At 44.3% G+C, this 13,880-nt stretch overlaps 2 protein-coding genes across 6 annotated transcripts in view; one reads left to right on the top strand and one right to left on the bottom strand.

The window, feature by feature from the left end:
• fancl (FA complementation group L) overlaps window positions 1–9,826 on the top strand; it is a 24,540-nt gene extending 14,714 nt beyond the window's left edge. Inside the window, exons 8-15 of one of the 4 annotated variants that reach the window (XM_047603832.1) lie at window positions 3,891–4,041; window positions 4,154–4,237; window positions 4,302–4,382; window positions 6,073–6,118; window positions 7,139–7,220; window positions 8,471–8,587; window positions 9,620–9,691; window positions 9,790–9,826. In XM_047603832.1, the coding sequence (XP_047459788.1) occupies window positions 3,891–4,041; window positions 4,154–4,237; window positions 4,302–4,382; window positions 6,073–6,118; window positions 7,139–7,220; window positions 8,471–8,587; window positions 9,620–9,691; window positions 9,790–9,825 (669 nt within the window). In that variant the 3' untranslated portion in view covers window position 9,826. Of the gene's footprint in view, window positions 1–3,890; window positions 4,042–4,153; window positions 4,238–4,301; window positions 4,383–6,072; window positions 6,119–7,138; window positions 7,221–8,470; window positions 8,588–9,619 lie in introns of all 4 variants that reach the window. The other 3 variants (XM_047603834.1, XM_047603830.1, XM_047603833.1) reach the window with 3 other exon arrangements.
• The window catches only part of LOC125019228 (serine/threonine-protein kinase VRK1-like), a 21,938-nt gene continuing 17,459 nt past the window's right edge, over window positions 9,402–13,880 (bottom strand). For both annotated transcript variants that reach the window (XM_047603829.1, XM_047603828.1), the window contains exons 11-15: window positions 13,644–13,822; window positions 11,733–11,867; window positions 11,450–11,629; window positions 10,319–10,501; window positions 9,402–10,161 (exon numbers count right to left, since the gene is read on the bottom strand). In XM_047603829.1, coding sequence (XP_047459785.1) covers window positions 9,871–10,161; window positions 10,319–10,501; window positions 11,450–11,629; window positions 11,733–11,867; window positions 13,644–13,822 — 968 coding nt within the window. In that variant the 3' untranslated portion in view covers window positions 9,402–9,870. The remainder of the gene's footprint in view (window positions 10,162–10,318; window positions 10,502–11,449; window positions 11,630–11,732; window positions 11,868–13,643; window positions 13,823–13,880) is intronic.

The following is a 13,880-nucleotide window of genomic DNA, read 5'->3' as shown; positions in this document are numbered from 1 at the left end:
GTGTGACTGTGTGTGTGTGTGTTGCGGCGCTGATACATGGCAGGCGTACAGTGCGGACCAGCTCAGAACAGCGCTGCCGTATGGAGGCTGTCTGCCTGCTGGGCCGTTGATGGATCTCTCCCACACTGCAGCATGAAGTGTGTGTGTGTGTGTGTGTGTGTGTGTGTGTGTGTGTGTGTGTGAGCACATTTACATTTGTGTGTATGTGCTTGCGTCAGTGCCAAGTGTTTTTTTTTTCTGTCTTAATGTGTAATTTGTGTGTTGTGTGTGTGTGTGTTGTGTGTGTGTGTGTGTGTGTGTGTGTGTGTGTGTGTGGACGGGGGTAGTGGGGAGGGGAGGGTCTGTCTGTCTGTCTCTGTCTCTCTGTCCGTCCGTGCGTCCACAGTCCTGACATGTTCATTTGAATGAGTAATTATTAGCTGCTCCGTTGCAGGACCAAGATGTGACACTCTGAGGTTTATTTCTCTGACTATTCTAGTGTGTGCGTGTGTGTGTGTGTGTGTGTGTGTGTGTGTGTGTGTGTGTGTGTGTGTGTGTGTGTGTGTGTGTGTGTGTGTGCAGGCTGCACAATGAGGAATTCTTTTTTTTTTTTTTTTAAACAACCAAAAGGTGCAGGAATTAAAAAGATGAGGAAGGTGTGTGTGACTGAGTGAGTGTGGAAACCCAGACCTCTGCTCTGCATCAGTTACTGTTGTATCATGTAATAATGAAGTTATGGTTCAGACCACGACTATTAATTATTATTCAGAAGTGTTTACAGTGTTGGAGTAAAAGCGAGTAGGCGACAAAGTTTCAAAGTCTCTGATCGATTAAATCATTTTACAAAACATTTTGTGAACATCCTGAAATTTTTGACACGTGTTTGTCCACGAGTCTTAGTGGACAAATAGGTCATGTGACTTTATTAAAACACAACAACAACAACAACAAAATGTTAATGTCTTTTATGTCATTTCCAAACGTTCTTCTCCTCCTCTTCCTCTCCCTTCCTCTCCTTTCCTCTCTTCCTCTCCCAATTCTTCTTCATTCTCTCTCATTTTCTTATTCCTCCTTCTCGTCTTCCTCATTATCCATCTTCTTCTCCTCCTCCCTCCTTCTTCCTGATCTACTTCTTCTCCTCTTTCCTTCTCATTTTCCCTCCTGCTCCATCCACTCCTTTTCCTTCTCCTCTTTCTCATCCTCCCCCTTCTTCCTCTTCTTCTTCAAATCAAATCAGACTTTATTCATATAACACTTTTCATACATAAAAGAAAATGCAACACAAACAAAGACATAAAACAACACAAGACAAATCAAGAATCGAGAACTAAAAGACTAAAACAATAAGACGTGGTAAGAAATAGGAAAATAAATAAATACATAAAAATAAGTTAGTAAATGAAATAAATTAAATAAAAAAGAATAAGTAACTTAAAACTGTAAAACACTAATGACACAAATAAAAATCATGTATGATAAAATACAACTTTGTCTCCATCCACCTTCTCCTCTTTCTCATCCTCCCTCCTTCTTCGTCGTCTTCTCCTTCATTCAATTTTCGTCCTTTCTCCTTCTTCCCATCTTCATTCTTCTTCCTCCTCTTTTTCATCTTCCTCATCCTTCATCTTCTACTCATCCTCCCCTTTTGCTTTCTTATCCTTCTTCTTTTCATGCTTCTCTTTCTCCATTTCCTCCTTCTCCATCTTTCTCACCTTCTCTACTTCCTTCTTCTTCTCCTCTTCCTCTGTGTATTCATCCCTTTTGGCCCGTATGTTGCTCAACCATTGCAGCTCTGTCTGTATAAATAAATATATGATCCTGGTAAAAAAGAAAAGCTTCACTTTTTACTGTCATGAACAAATACTAATTCCAAATCCTCAGTAAACATGTTTGGAAGTGTCTGAGTTCTTTTATCCCGTCTCCTTCTTCTTCTGGGAGTTGAATGGAGGTCACTCAGAGACATGATAAACAGATAAAGAGACTGATTGAGACGGACTCTTTCATCGCTCCCCTCGGTCTCTCCTGCTCTCACTCCTTCTCTCACATTCACCGGGAATTCAATTACCAGCTCTTCTTCCTGTTTTTCCTTCTTCTTCTCCTTCTTCTTTCAGAACTGGGCGCAGCGTCGTTATCCCGAGCTGCAGCCGTAATCATACCACTGGCATTAATTGGGCTGTAATTGCTGAGGCTCTCAGCACCTGGACGATGCTTAATTGTGTGCACTGTGCTGGCACAATGACCCATAATTTTTGGTTCATTTTTTTCCTCTAATTCTTTCCCTCTCATTCCGTCTGGATTGCTCTCCCACACCTTTATCAGCCTCTCTTTCCCTTTTTTCTGTGTGTGTGTGTGTAGAAATGAGCGTGTGCCTCGAGTTTTTCACAAACGGTCATTTACTATCTGCACTTTACCTTCTCTGCAGTTTTGTCAAATAAAATGTGAGGACTAAATTTAAAGCAACACTGAAATGAAAGGAGGCTCTTTGCCTTTCTGTTACTTGCTCTCGATTCTTTTTATTCTACCGCTGGAGGTGTTCCATGCATCAATTCTTCCTTATTTACTTGAACTATTAGATTTATTATTGATCAATCTGCTGTTTATTATCTGGATACTGTTTCTTTGTCCTTGACGTGTCAGAAACTGTGATTTATTGGCAATTTTGACATGTTTCTCCACCGTCTAAGAGCTTCCAGAGCAAACAATGACATATTCATACCATAAAAAATACATTAATAGTATTTGTGTTTTACTCAGTGTACGACTGAAGCCCTTTGTGACTGTTTTAATGTTGATCATTGTGGAGGATGTCGTTAAACTGGATTGAGTTATTTAGCCTAGACTGACTAGAATGGGCTTGTCAAAATAATAGGAACATGTGTCTGTACAACACAGTTCAATAATACGACAAACCACAGCCTCTAAAATGAAAACACAGTTGAATCAATGGCTCTTTGATTTATTTTAAACCAGAACACCTGAATACCAGAAACCTCTGTGAAGCTAAGGACGGGATTCTATGTTGTAGTTTTCACTAGTGTACCTAATGAATCCAAGAATCCAAGCGTCAATCCCTAAGATACTACACATTTTAAAGGTATCTTCTATCTGTAGCAGTGATGTCACCAAGAGAAGGTGACAATGAACAAGGCAACGCTGGCTCAGCTTTGGTCACTTGTAGTGTCAGGTAGGAAACCCCCTGAATACAAAACATTTAATACTGAGAATCAGCCAATCAGATCATAAATGTCCTAAAGTTTCTCTCCTGTAGTTTCCTAAAGTCTTTCCTTGTCTTCTTCCAGAGTCGACTGGATTCAGTCCAATAAGTGTTTCTGTCTAAGTTAATGTGGAGTCCCAGGATTTTTCTCCAGGAAACTTTTCTCTTCTTTTAAACGTTGCAGTTTTGTTGTTGTTGTGGTTGCAGCCTTTGCTTGAATTCTCATGAATTCCTTTTCTCTCTAGAGTAAAGTTCTTCCACACAACAACCACATTTCGTCATGTGGTCATCGGCTCAACTCAGCCTTATTTATATAGAACTTAAAAAATATAAAACAGCTACAGCCGTAACAAAGTGCTGCACATCGGTAAAATAAGATAAATTAAAAAGCAATAAAACGATAGGAAATAAAAAACACTAGAGGCAGAAGACAAGGGCAGACTCTCATGCTGGGTCCAACACCAAGGAATAAAAATGAGTTTTAGGACGAGTTTTAAAATCAGACCTCAACGCCAATGAAGAGGAACAATTTAAAGCTATGAGGATGTGGTTTTGGTTCATGGCAGAACTAAAATAAATAACTACAGAACATCAGGCTTGACTGAAGCTGGATGTGGATCCAATCATTTTAAAAACGCCTGGATCGACCCCCCCCCTGTTGCCTGCTAATCTGTTGTAACTTCTCCTGCGTTCCTAGAGCACCCTGGAGCAGCTCCACAGTCAGTTCCTGCTGGTCCTAGAGTCCCTGACAGAGTTCTGGGACGTCCTGGACGAGATTGACGGCAAGACCTGGATTCTTGAGCCAGAAAAACCCAGCCGGTCCGACACCATGAGGCGAATCGCCATCGGTACTGTGCAACGCGTGCAGCTAATTCCAGTCAAGGCGCATTAGACGTTAATGAAACGTTAATACGTGTGCAGCCCATGTGACCAGGTTCATCCTTGTCTGTGTGTGCGCAGGAAACAACGTATCCATCAAAGTGGAGGTGGATCCCAGGCACCCAAAGATGCTGCCAGAGTGCTGCCTGCTGGGAGCAGAGCATGGTGGGTAGGACCCCAGAGACATGGCCACACTTCAAAGGCACCGAACTGACACACTGTATTATAGCGTGGGAAATCCTGTCTTCAGCACAATGCAGCCATCAGGACGCTGCGAGAGCAACGTTAAGCTCCTTCCGCGATGTTACAGGTGACAGTTGTCAGAAGAATAAATAGGCTGTTCCTGGTCACACGCTATTTATCTGTTTCCACGTTATGACTTACTTCAGCCCGGACTCTCTGATGTCTCAGAGGTTTTTAAGGCTACAGGGACGTGGTTTGGGTTTATGACCTAAAACGAATAACTGCAAGAGATCAGGTTCAGGTTAGGAAGCAAAACCGGAGGCAGAGAAAGTCCAGTATAGCTTCACAACTTGTCAAACTTGTTACGACTTCTGTAAACACTCGTTGGCCATTAGTCGGGACTAAGGATGGGCATCATCGATTCTGCTTATCGATCCGATTCTTATCAATCCCTTCTATGAAGTTTTGGTCTAGAAAATGTAGGCGTTCCCGATTTTCGAGTTTCTAAACAAGAGATGAGTAAGTTGTTGACCGTATTTAATGCTGTGTGTTGCTGACAAATGTTGTCGCCCGTGTTTGAAGTTACGGTTGCTGCATTAGTTGCATGTTGTGCTGTTCCAGTCCCTTCTGGACCGTTTCAGTGTCTCCGCCATCGCGTCTTCTTTGTCGTCATGTGATGTGAATGAAGTGCTTCTGACGTAGACATCTGGCACGAAAAGAAGAATCGATTAGCTCGAAGGCTAATGGGTTGGAACCAGTTATTTTAGCAGCAATGCTCATCCCTAGCCAGGATGTAGAGATGACGACTACGTGATTGGCCTGGCAGATCTTTGCCGATGTCCTAACAGAGTAGATCTGGACCATCTTTCCTTCCTTCGAAGGGTTTGTGTCCTGTGGGACTTCAGACTGGTTTCCAGATCAAGATCCAGTTCAACAGCCAACACCATATTTTGTAAATGGGGCAGGTCTGGTGGGTCTTCTCGTAAAATGTCAGAAAATGCTAAGTAACTAATCATAATCCTTATTTATCAATGAACTGAGTAACAGTGTCTGACTCTCTGCAGCCTCTTCATCACTGGTCACATCCTTTTCACTCTGTAATGTGCTGAGGATCAGCCAGGAAATAAAGCTCGACCTGTTCCTGCGCCGTTATTCAGATCGGATCGGTGAGAATGAAAAGGGAACTCTTCTTCTCTGATCTCCCTACGTCTCCGTTGTGTAGACGTAGTCGCGTCCTGACATGTCAGAGCACTTGCTTCCACGGGCGGCGCGGTTTCATTCTCGCCAGAGCAGCCGGCTCCGAGCTCGGGCTCCAGCTTTCTATTTAAGTCCCCGTCAATTGTCGGCCATTGTTTCTGTAAACCCAAGGTCACGCAACTCGTAGACTGTTGCCTAGCAATGTGACTCGAAAGATATTAAACACATGCACACTTCAGCAGCCGGCGAGACGGGAGGCAGGCGGCGACCCTCAAATACGGGGGGTCGCGCAGAAATATTGCTTTTTGCATGTAGGAATAACAAATAGTGAAAGTGATGAGCGCTGCACGGAGACAAAGCTCCCCTGTGGAAACAGAGGAAGCCGAGACGCTTCATATCTGACAGCGGCGCCGCCGCCTGCGCTCGACCGGGGCCGTCGTCAAATAAGAGGCGGCGTTTGAGCGTATGCAGAGTACGTTTTCTGTCTTCTCTTTAAGGCACTCTAATTTTCAGAGGGCTTACGTTCAATAATAGCGGATCTGCAGACTTGAAATCAAATTTTAGCCTGTTTATTAGTATCACAGTTCACCAAATAACTCCGGCTGTTTCTGTTGTTGCAGCGGTGGCTCCACTGAGGAATAAGCTCAACGCCAACATGCACATGTGGTAAGAGTCTCTCCATCACACGGCTCCTGCTTTGAGTCATTTGTGTTTCAGTGGAATAACTGTGGAATAACTGTAATTTTACTGTTTTTCCCCGTTTCTGTCGTCAAAGAACACATTCTGAACACTGCTGTTATCAAATCAGCCGAAAACACAAAACCAGCAACGTCACGTCATCCGTCCCGTCTCCTCCACTGGTTCCTGCTAATTTCTGTTGTCACCGTTAAACCAAATCTGTAGTTTCATCCCCAGAAAAGCCCTTTTTTTTCCATTTTTGCAGAGCACGACAGGTTTGTTCTTTAACTCAGTGTTTGACACATAGACTTTATAAACATGGAAAATCTATCTCCACTTCCTTGTATCGGCCAAAACTTACTATTTCCCCAGGGACACGAGTGGCGCCACCTATGTGGTAATAAACAACAATGATAAACGAAGCCCCGCCCACACTTCCTCCAGACACAACATTCATGCATGAAAGGGTTAAAATCACCTCACAAACAGAGAAGCTTCATTTTTAGTCGTTTTTTTATTGGGAATCTTGCTCAAAACGTCCACTCTTTGTCACTGAAGCATCATCAGAATCATCTCAGCTCCTATTATTAATATTATTAATATTTCTTAAGCTAGTTTGTTGGCATAGAGTCCACAATCCAGTATAAGTTATCTCGTTTTTACTCACTGACACTAGTCTTTCCTCCAAGTCTCAAGACCAGTACGTAACAAACAAACTCGTTGTTCTTCATTTGAAGGTATCAGCTTCTCAGAGGGCAGACAACCATCTGATTATCACTCTGAAAACATATGAAAAACGCCACGATTACGAGACTTTTAAATTCCCCCTGTACGTGTCACATCTCAGGAAATCCTCCCTCTCTGCCCCCGTTCGGTCTGAAATTTATCTTTTATTTCTTTTCATACAGCACTGGTGAAAGTCTCCTAATCATCCCCCGGTGTCTTTGCCGGCTCATTTGCATGTGGTTAATTAGTGTGTGAAGGAGATTGTCTGTGGTCTGCTGGCAGGAACCCGGACTCCAGCGTCTTGCACAACCTCCGGGATGTTTTGGAGATCGAATTCCCGTCACCTGCCACCCACGAAAAATCTGTATGTCACACAGCTTGCCCCCTTTTTCCGTCTCAAACGTGTCCGCTCCCGTCACGATTAGCTCAAGGAGCTGTGTGTGTGTTTGTGTGTGTGTGTTTGTGTGTGTGTGTTTGTGTGTCCGTTTGAGCTCCGAGTTATAAGGGGGCGGATGAACACTGCTGCCTATTTTTCTGTCCATTTCCATATTTTCTGTGTGTGTGTGTTGTTTTTCTAAGAGGTGGGCACAAATTCTCCTTTAATTGGGCTGTTTACAGATAAGATCATTAGAATAACAAAGATAGCGGAATCCGCTGCACTATCAAACCGCTTTAATCACGCACGACCATTTATCTCCATTTTATTTATTTCTTTTTTAAAAAAAAATAAAATAAAAAAAACAACAAAAAACACTTGTTCTTTCCCCTCCCCTCTCTGTGCACGGGTTGAAAGGGCGTCGTGTTTATCTGCTGTCGACGCCGTGATTAATGCCTCGGCTTCATTAACATTCAGAGGAGTGTGGAAAAGTTGAGTTGACCAGATGTTGATTTTTTTTTTTTTTTTTTTTTTTTTTTTAAACCTGCCATCCTCTGTTAATGGATAGCTCTAAAAAAAAAACGACAACAAAAAAAAAAACAGAAGCTTCTCATTACGACGAAATGCAAACGAGAGAACGTGTTCTGGGTGCGATGGTGGAACCGGGCGATGTTATCGAGTTCAGACCAGATCAACAGGATCCGATCGCAAGTGATCGTTTTCACATCGATGGAAAACTTGAAAACTTGAAAAATGGTTAATTGTCGTGCCAAAAACATGGTGAAATTTATCAGTAAATACAGAGAGACTGAGAAAATGTGGATTATCAGATCAAATTAAGGACAATCGGACTCAACAATGATCCATAGAAACTAGTGTGGATTTGGAAAAGTGGATTATCCTCAGTTTCAGTTAGTTTGAGTTACATTCTAGTTTAGATTTATTTATTATTTTGTCAGTTTTGTCCCTCATCACTAATGAAGAGACACTTACGGTTGTTTTTTTTTTTCCTGGGCGTCTTCACACCTGTCTTCTCTTCATGTTGTCCTCTTATGATCACGTCTTCTCTTCATGTTGTCCTCTTGCGATCACGTCTTCTCTTCATGTTGTCCTCTTGCGATCACGTCTTCTCTTCATGATCACGTCTTCTCTTCATGTTGTCCTCTTGCGATCACGTCTTCTCTGATGTCTGAACAGGACCACATATAAATGTAGAAATAATTGTTTTCTGTGTGTAGAGTTTCAGCGTAGAGTGCGGCATTTGTTACTCCTATCGTCTGGAAGCTGCCATCCCCGACCAGGTGTGTAACGACCCTCGCTGTGGACAACCCTTCCACCAGACCTGTCTCTATGAGGTACGTGAGGACACACCAGTGAATACTCTAACACAAACCTAACCTCTACAGCTTCAGACGTAGGGAGCTATGTACAGATCCAAAGGTCTTACTAACCCATATAAACCGCCAATGTTTTCCTTTGTTTAGTGCAAAGAAGAACTTTATGAACTTGTTCACATTTAATGACCTGCACTATTACTACTAACACTTTATGAACAACCAGACGTTCCTTAAGAAAAAGAAACGCAACGTCTGTTTTGTTCTAGGTCTCAGTGTCGTGTTACGTCCACAACTAAAACTGTGAGTCCTCGGTATTGCAGTTAAAGTGTAGAAGCTTCCCTGTAGATGGAGGAGACGGTTTGACACCACTGTCCTCTTCCTCCTGTCCCAAGGAGTGAATGGGGGAGAAACTTCTTAGAGACAGATGTTCAGATTGTCGAGATCCATCGACCTCTTAGATGTCTTCCACTGGAGTAAAGAAAGACATCCATCTCTGAACCGTGGAGGTGGACTCAGATCTAAGTGTGGACATCTGTCTCCAAGAAGTTTGTCCCCCGTTAGAAGACCATTCAGTCTGAGCGTTACGATCGTGTGAGTTTCTGCATTGAACACTTGGATAAAACGTCTTCAAGTTTCCTTTTCTTTAATGTTTGTGGAGATACAAACATAGTTGATGGTTTAATGACGTGTGCTGATTGTACGTGTAGAGTCGTCTGTATTATCCTGTAAATAATATCAGGTCCCTCCTGAAAACGTTACGGCCTCAGAGACTTGTTGGTTGTATTGTGAGTCAGTAAATTATCAGCAAATGACTGAACATTAGTCTCAACCGAAGCGTGCAAAAACATTTATTAGGATAAAAGTGTTGTGCTACATGTTGTGTTTCAGTCAAAGAGCCAGAGCTTTGTGATGGTTGGACCAGAGGACATGAAATAAGACGTATTCACTGGCAGTTTACAGCCTCAGAGAAAGAACTTAAAGCCCTTAAAGGTTCAGGATGATGCTGGATGTATCTTCAGACCTAGTAATGATGGTGTGTTTTGGCTCCAGTGGCTCCGGGCGCTTCCCTCCAGCAGACAGAGCTTCAGCATCGTTTTTGGAGAGTGTCCGTACTGCAGCAAGGTACGTCTCTTAATCAGCGACGCTTTGGTTTGTGATTCGATCTTTTTCTTTGGACCTCGGAGCATTTAATAGAACCATCTCTTCTCCTTCTGTTTCAGCCCATCACGGTGAAGATGGCGGCTCAGAGGTCCTGAGGAGAGAAGAGTCGGCGGCGGCGATGGCGGCGTGTTCCCGGTGGATTAACCTTTCTGTTTAAACGTGCTCTGTCCGAAAAGGGCGCCCAGCAAGAAGGTGACGCCCAAAACCACCAACCAGGACACGGGAGTGTTTCTCCACGTGGGACCAGGTTTCCTTTCCCTGAAGCTGCAGAGATGCTCCTGGACGTGGTCTTCTCTCCGGAGGGGCGGAGCTTCCTCCTCCCGGCCCAGGTAGTCCCCCCGCGTTTTAAGGTTTGCCGCGTGGACTCGACGCCTCTCCAGACTCGCTGTTGGCTCACCCGCGTTCCCACCGTACCACTGGGGTCTAGGGTTCTGTTAAAGACGGTAAACCAAGTGTGTGCTCTTTTACAACCAAATAACTTGCAACCTTTCTTCAGGTCAGGACCTGTTTATGTTTTTACTGAGTTTTCACGGTTTAACACAGCGAATGAAAGCAGGAAGGACTCGGCCGCCGACTTTAGCCTCACACCTGTTTGTGTTGAGCTCTAGGGCTGATGGGAGGACCTCTGATGTAACAAGCAGGTACAGGTTGGGGCCTCGCGTCCTCTTCGTCGTCCTCTTCGTCGTCCTCTTCTTCACTTTCATGTTCTTTGTAAGCGTGTGCGGGGTCAGACCGGGGCCTCAGGCCTCTCCTCTGAACAGCGTCTTCCTTCTGTCAGCAGAAACAGACAAAAATAAATCTATTTACTTTTCAAACTTTGACTCGTCACTGATCCTATTTTGAAATTGTTTGTACTAATAATATATTTTTATTTGAAGTTTATTCAAGGTTTAAGGCCATGAACACAACCTCGTCCCTGTAGCAGCAGACAGAAGAACACATTTTGACGTCTGCTGCTAAAAGAAAATGAAGAGGAATCCACTCAGACACAGGCTGCACCCAAACAACAACACAACCTGAACACTACAACGACTTTTCTCTTTAGAAGAGGAGAAAAGTTTCCCGGTGACTAATCTTCCAGAGAGAGTTAGGTTAGTGCTGAAGGACCAGAACATTATTGGAGTAGAGACAGCGTTTCTGCAGAGTCCTAAAAATGTGATAATCCCAATTTAAGGTCTTAAAAAGTCTTAAATATGATCATATTTTGCATTGTAGGTCTTAAACTACATCTAATCAAGTCTTAAATCCTTACGTCCATTCACCGCTTCATTGGCTTTGTTTTCAGTGCATTCACAGTTTATGAAATCTAACTATTAGCAGTACGCAGAAACAAAACTACAAATGACCTGGCCCATTTGTCCTCATGTTTGATGAAAACCCCAAAAAGAAACGACTTGATCATTGAACTGAATCCAGTCGACTATAGGAAGCTACAGGAACTTTAGAAGCACATTCCTAAATGTTTCCGTCTAAGTTAATGTAGTGTGGAGAGGTACCTTGTGTTCTGGTCCTCCAACGCTGCCATAAACTCCCAACGACCTAATAACCTCTCTGGTTTTGGTTGAGACCTAAAACAACTAACTACACAAGAGCAGGTCTGGCTGAAGCACAAAACTACCTGGATCAGGACTGAGACGTCCCTACTTCCTGTAAAACAAAGAGTGTCCGTGACGTCCCGGATCATGGATCATGGAGGATGCTAGCGCGTTAGCTTCCCACCTGTCTGTGTGGAGCTCTGGGGCTGATGGGAGGACCTCTGATGTAACGAGCAGGAACAGCTCTGGGCCTCACGTCCTCTTCGTCGTCCTCTTCGTCGTCTTCTTCACTTTCGTCTTCCTCATAGGTGTTCACGGGGGCAGGACGGGGCCTCGGGGTTCTCCTGGGAACAACTTCTTCCTTCTGTCAGCAGAAAAAAACCCCACATTTTAGTGAATTTAACTCAAACATTATGACCGTGATTTCAGTTCCAACCGTACATTCAGTCAAATGTTCAAAACCTCACCTGAGGTTTGGAGGACCGTGGTCCTCTGGTGGAGTGGCCTGGTCTCGGTCTGGACTTGATCCCCTCCTGTTTGTCGTCATCTACGTCTGCGGGCGAAGCCTCGGCTCTGGTCGGACCCTTGACTCGTCCCGTTTTCTGTTTCACACACAAATCAACCTCCAGATGTAAAAAAAAAATCTCCTACGTTTTATTCTCGGCCTTAAATAAAAGTCTCTAACTAAACTAGGAATAATCCAACATTCACACAGCACTAGTGGTAAATGAGTGAACAGACCCAGTCGATGGCCTTTATCTTCGCTGACATTTCCTCTCCTCAGTAAATGGCCACTTGTGTTTAACTAGGGATCAAACTGGCCGGCACTTTAGACGGGAAATGAAACGGCGGGAGGAGGCGAGATCACGAGCGTAATTGGTGACACGCTGTGTCGCCGAGTAAAGTGTGTGTCATCAACTCCTCCAAATTGGCCGACTGAGAGGGCGCTCGCTGGGCCCCCACCTAACCCACCCAACCCACCCCCACAATCCAGGGGTCAAGAAGTGGCTCCAGGTGAATTGGAGGAGAATCTTGTTTCTCCTCCTCCAGCTTCAGACCGGGCCGCCTCTGGCTGACGTGATTACTGCGAGGATCGGGGTTACGTTACGTCTCTGCACTCTGAGGTCCGTGTGTCCGAGGAGTTGATGAGTATTCTGTTTCTGAAGCTCTGAGCTGAACCACGCATCAGCGCCGTATGGAGCTTCACGTTTAGGGGAAAACCACAGACTCATTCTGAAGGGAAACTGTTAAATCAAAACCCACTCGCAGAACTCGTGCGTGTTATTTGTGGTTACAGAGTGATTTGCATTAACGGTCGCCTGGTAACGCTCGACTAGACTTCACATCCAAAATGTGTTGGGGAGAAATTCAACACGTCAGAGGAGGAAAGTTCTTGAGAAGAGCTTCTTAAAAAAAAAAAAAAAAAAAAAAAAAGCCACTAGTTCTACTGTCTGAGCTGCATTTCATTATAACTACAGATCAGTAGAAGGCAAAACAGCAGCCACTGAAAACGAGCTGCCACTTCAGATAAATCTCACAAACCTGCTGGAACTAGGACTATAAAATAAGGCTCATGTAACATCGAGATCCATGGAAGCACTCTTCTAAGGTTGTTCTTGAGTTTTCCATCACTTTAGTTTTGATAATTCTACACTAATGGCCAGCAGTCTGCTATGCTACCACAAGACGGTGATGGCTCCTCCAGCTAGAATTGACCAACGACCTGAAGGCTGAAGTCCTCGCGTCCTTACTCAGGTCGGACCTCAAAGCTGTGACAGCTGAGCTGAATCTGAAGCCGTAACATATTAACTGAAATTAACTAAAATTTAATATTGACGTGGAAAACACGACTACAGCAATTCTGATCTGGAAGCGACGAAAACAACCATTCTGGAAATCCATCGTGCTCCAATGATACGATTTCACCACAGGCCGCGGGGATTAAACTTGCGGTGACTACCTACAGGAGACATGCATGGACATGGAGGGAAGCGTGAATTGAATATCCCAGAGACACTGAGCTCCAGGAACCTAACGCCGGCCTCTAAACTACTGACACAGGCCCTAAACCAAGTATCAGATGCTACAGTGAGGAAAGGCGATAGAAGGATATCGAAAACATCTCCATTTTTTACTCAAGCTACGACCACCACTTTGACAATCTACCAGTCAATCGTTATCAACGTATTGGGCTTCCCTGGCTTAAACCTTAATGTCTGATACTGTACTCATAGATACTCAGATACAGTCAAATATGAACCTCTGTACGGTGGTGGAACCAAAGAGCGAAGTTGCTTAGTGTCTATATTAGAGTGTTAAACATCTCTTTTACCGAATGTCTGCTTCATTTCTGAGAGTCCTGTGTGCTGCGTTCTCACCTTGTCCCTGGTGTCAGGATCCACGTTGTGGGGGTGTGGCCCCCCCGCGGGTCCCTGAGGGTGGGAGAAGTCGAGCTTCCCCCTGCCGCCGCTGGCCAGCAGGCCTTTGAGGAACTGGTAGTCGGGCTTATCTTGGTAGTCCAGGGTTCTCACGTAAAGGAGGAGTTCGGCCACCTCGTCTGGAGACGCAGGGAGAAGTCAAGACACGAATATCTCTCAGGACGTACCGGACAAAGC

The sequence above is a fragment of the Mugil cephalus genome, chromosome 13, assembly GCF_022458985.1.
Source record: "Mugil cephalus isolate CIBA_MC_2020 chromosome 13, CIBA_Mcephalus_1.1, whole genome shotgun sequence".
Lineage (NCBI taxonomy): Eukaryota > Metazoa > Chordata > Actinopteri > Mugiliformes > Mugilidae > Mugil > Mugil cephalus.
The sequence above is the reverse complement of the archived record's forward strand: the minus strand, read 5'-3'. Positions and strand labels throughout refer to the sequence as shown.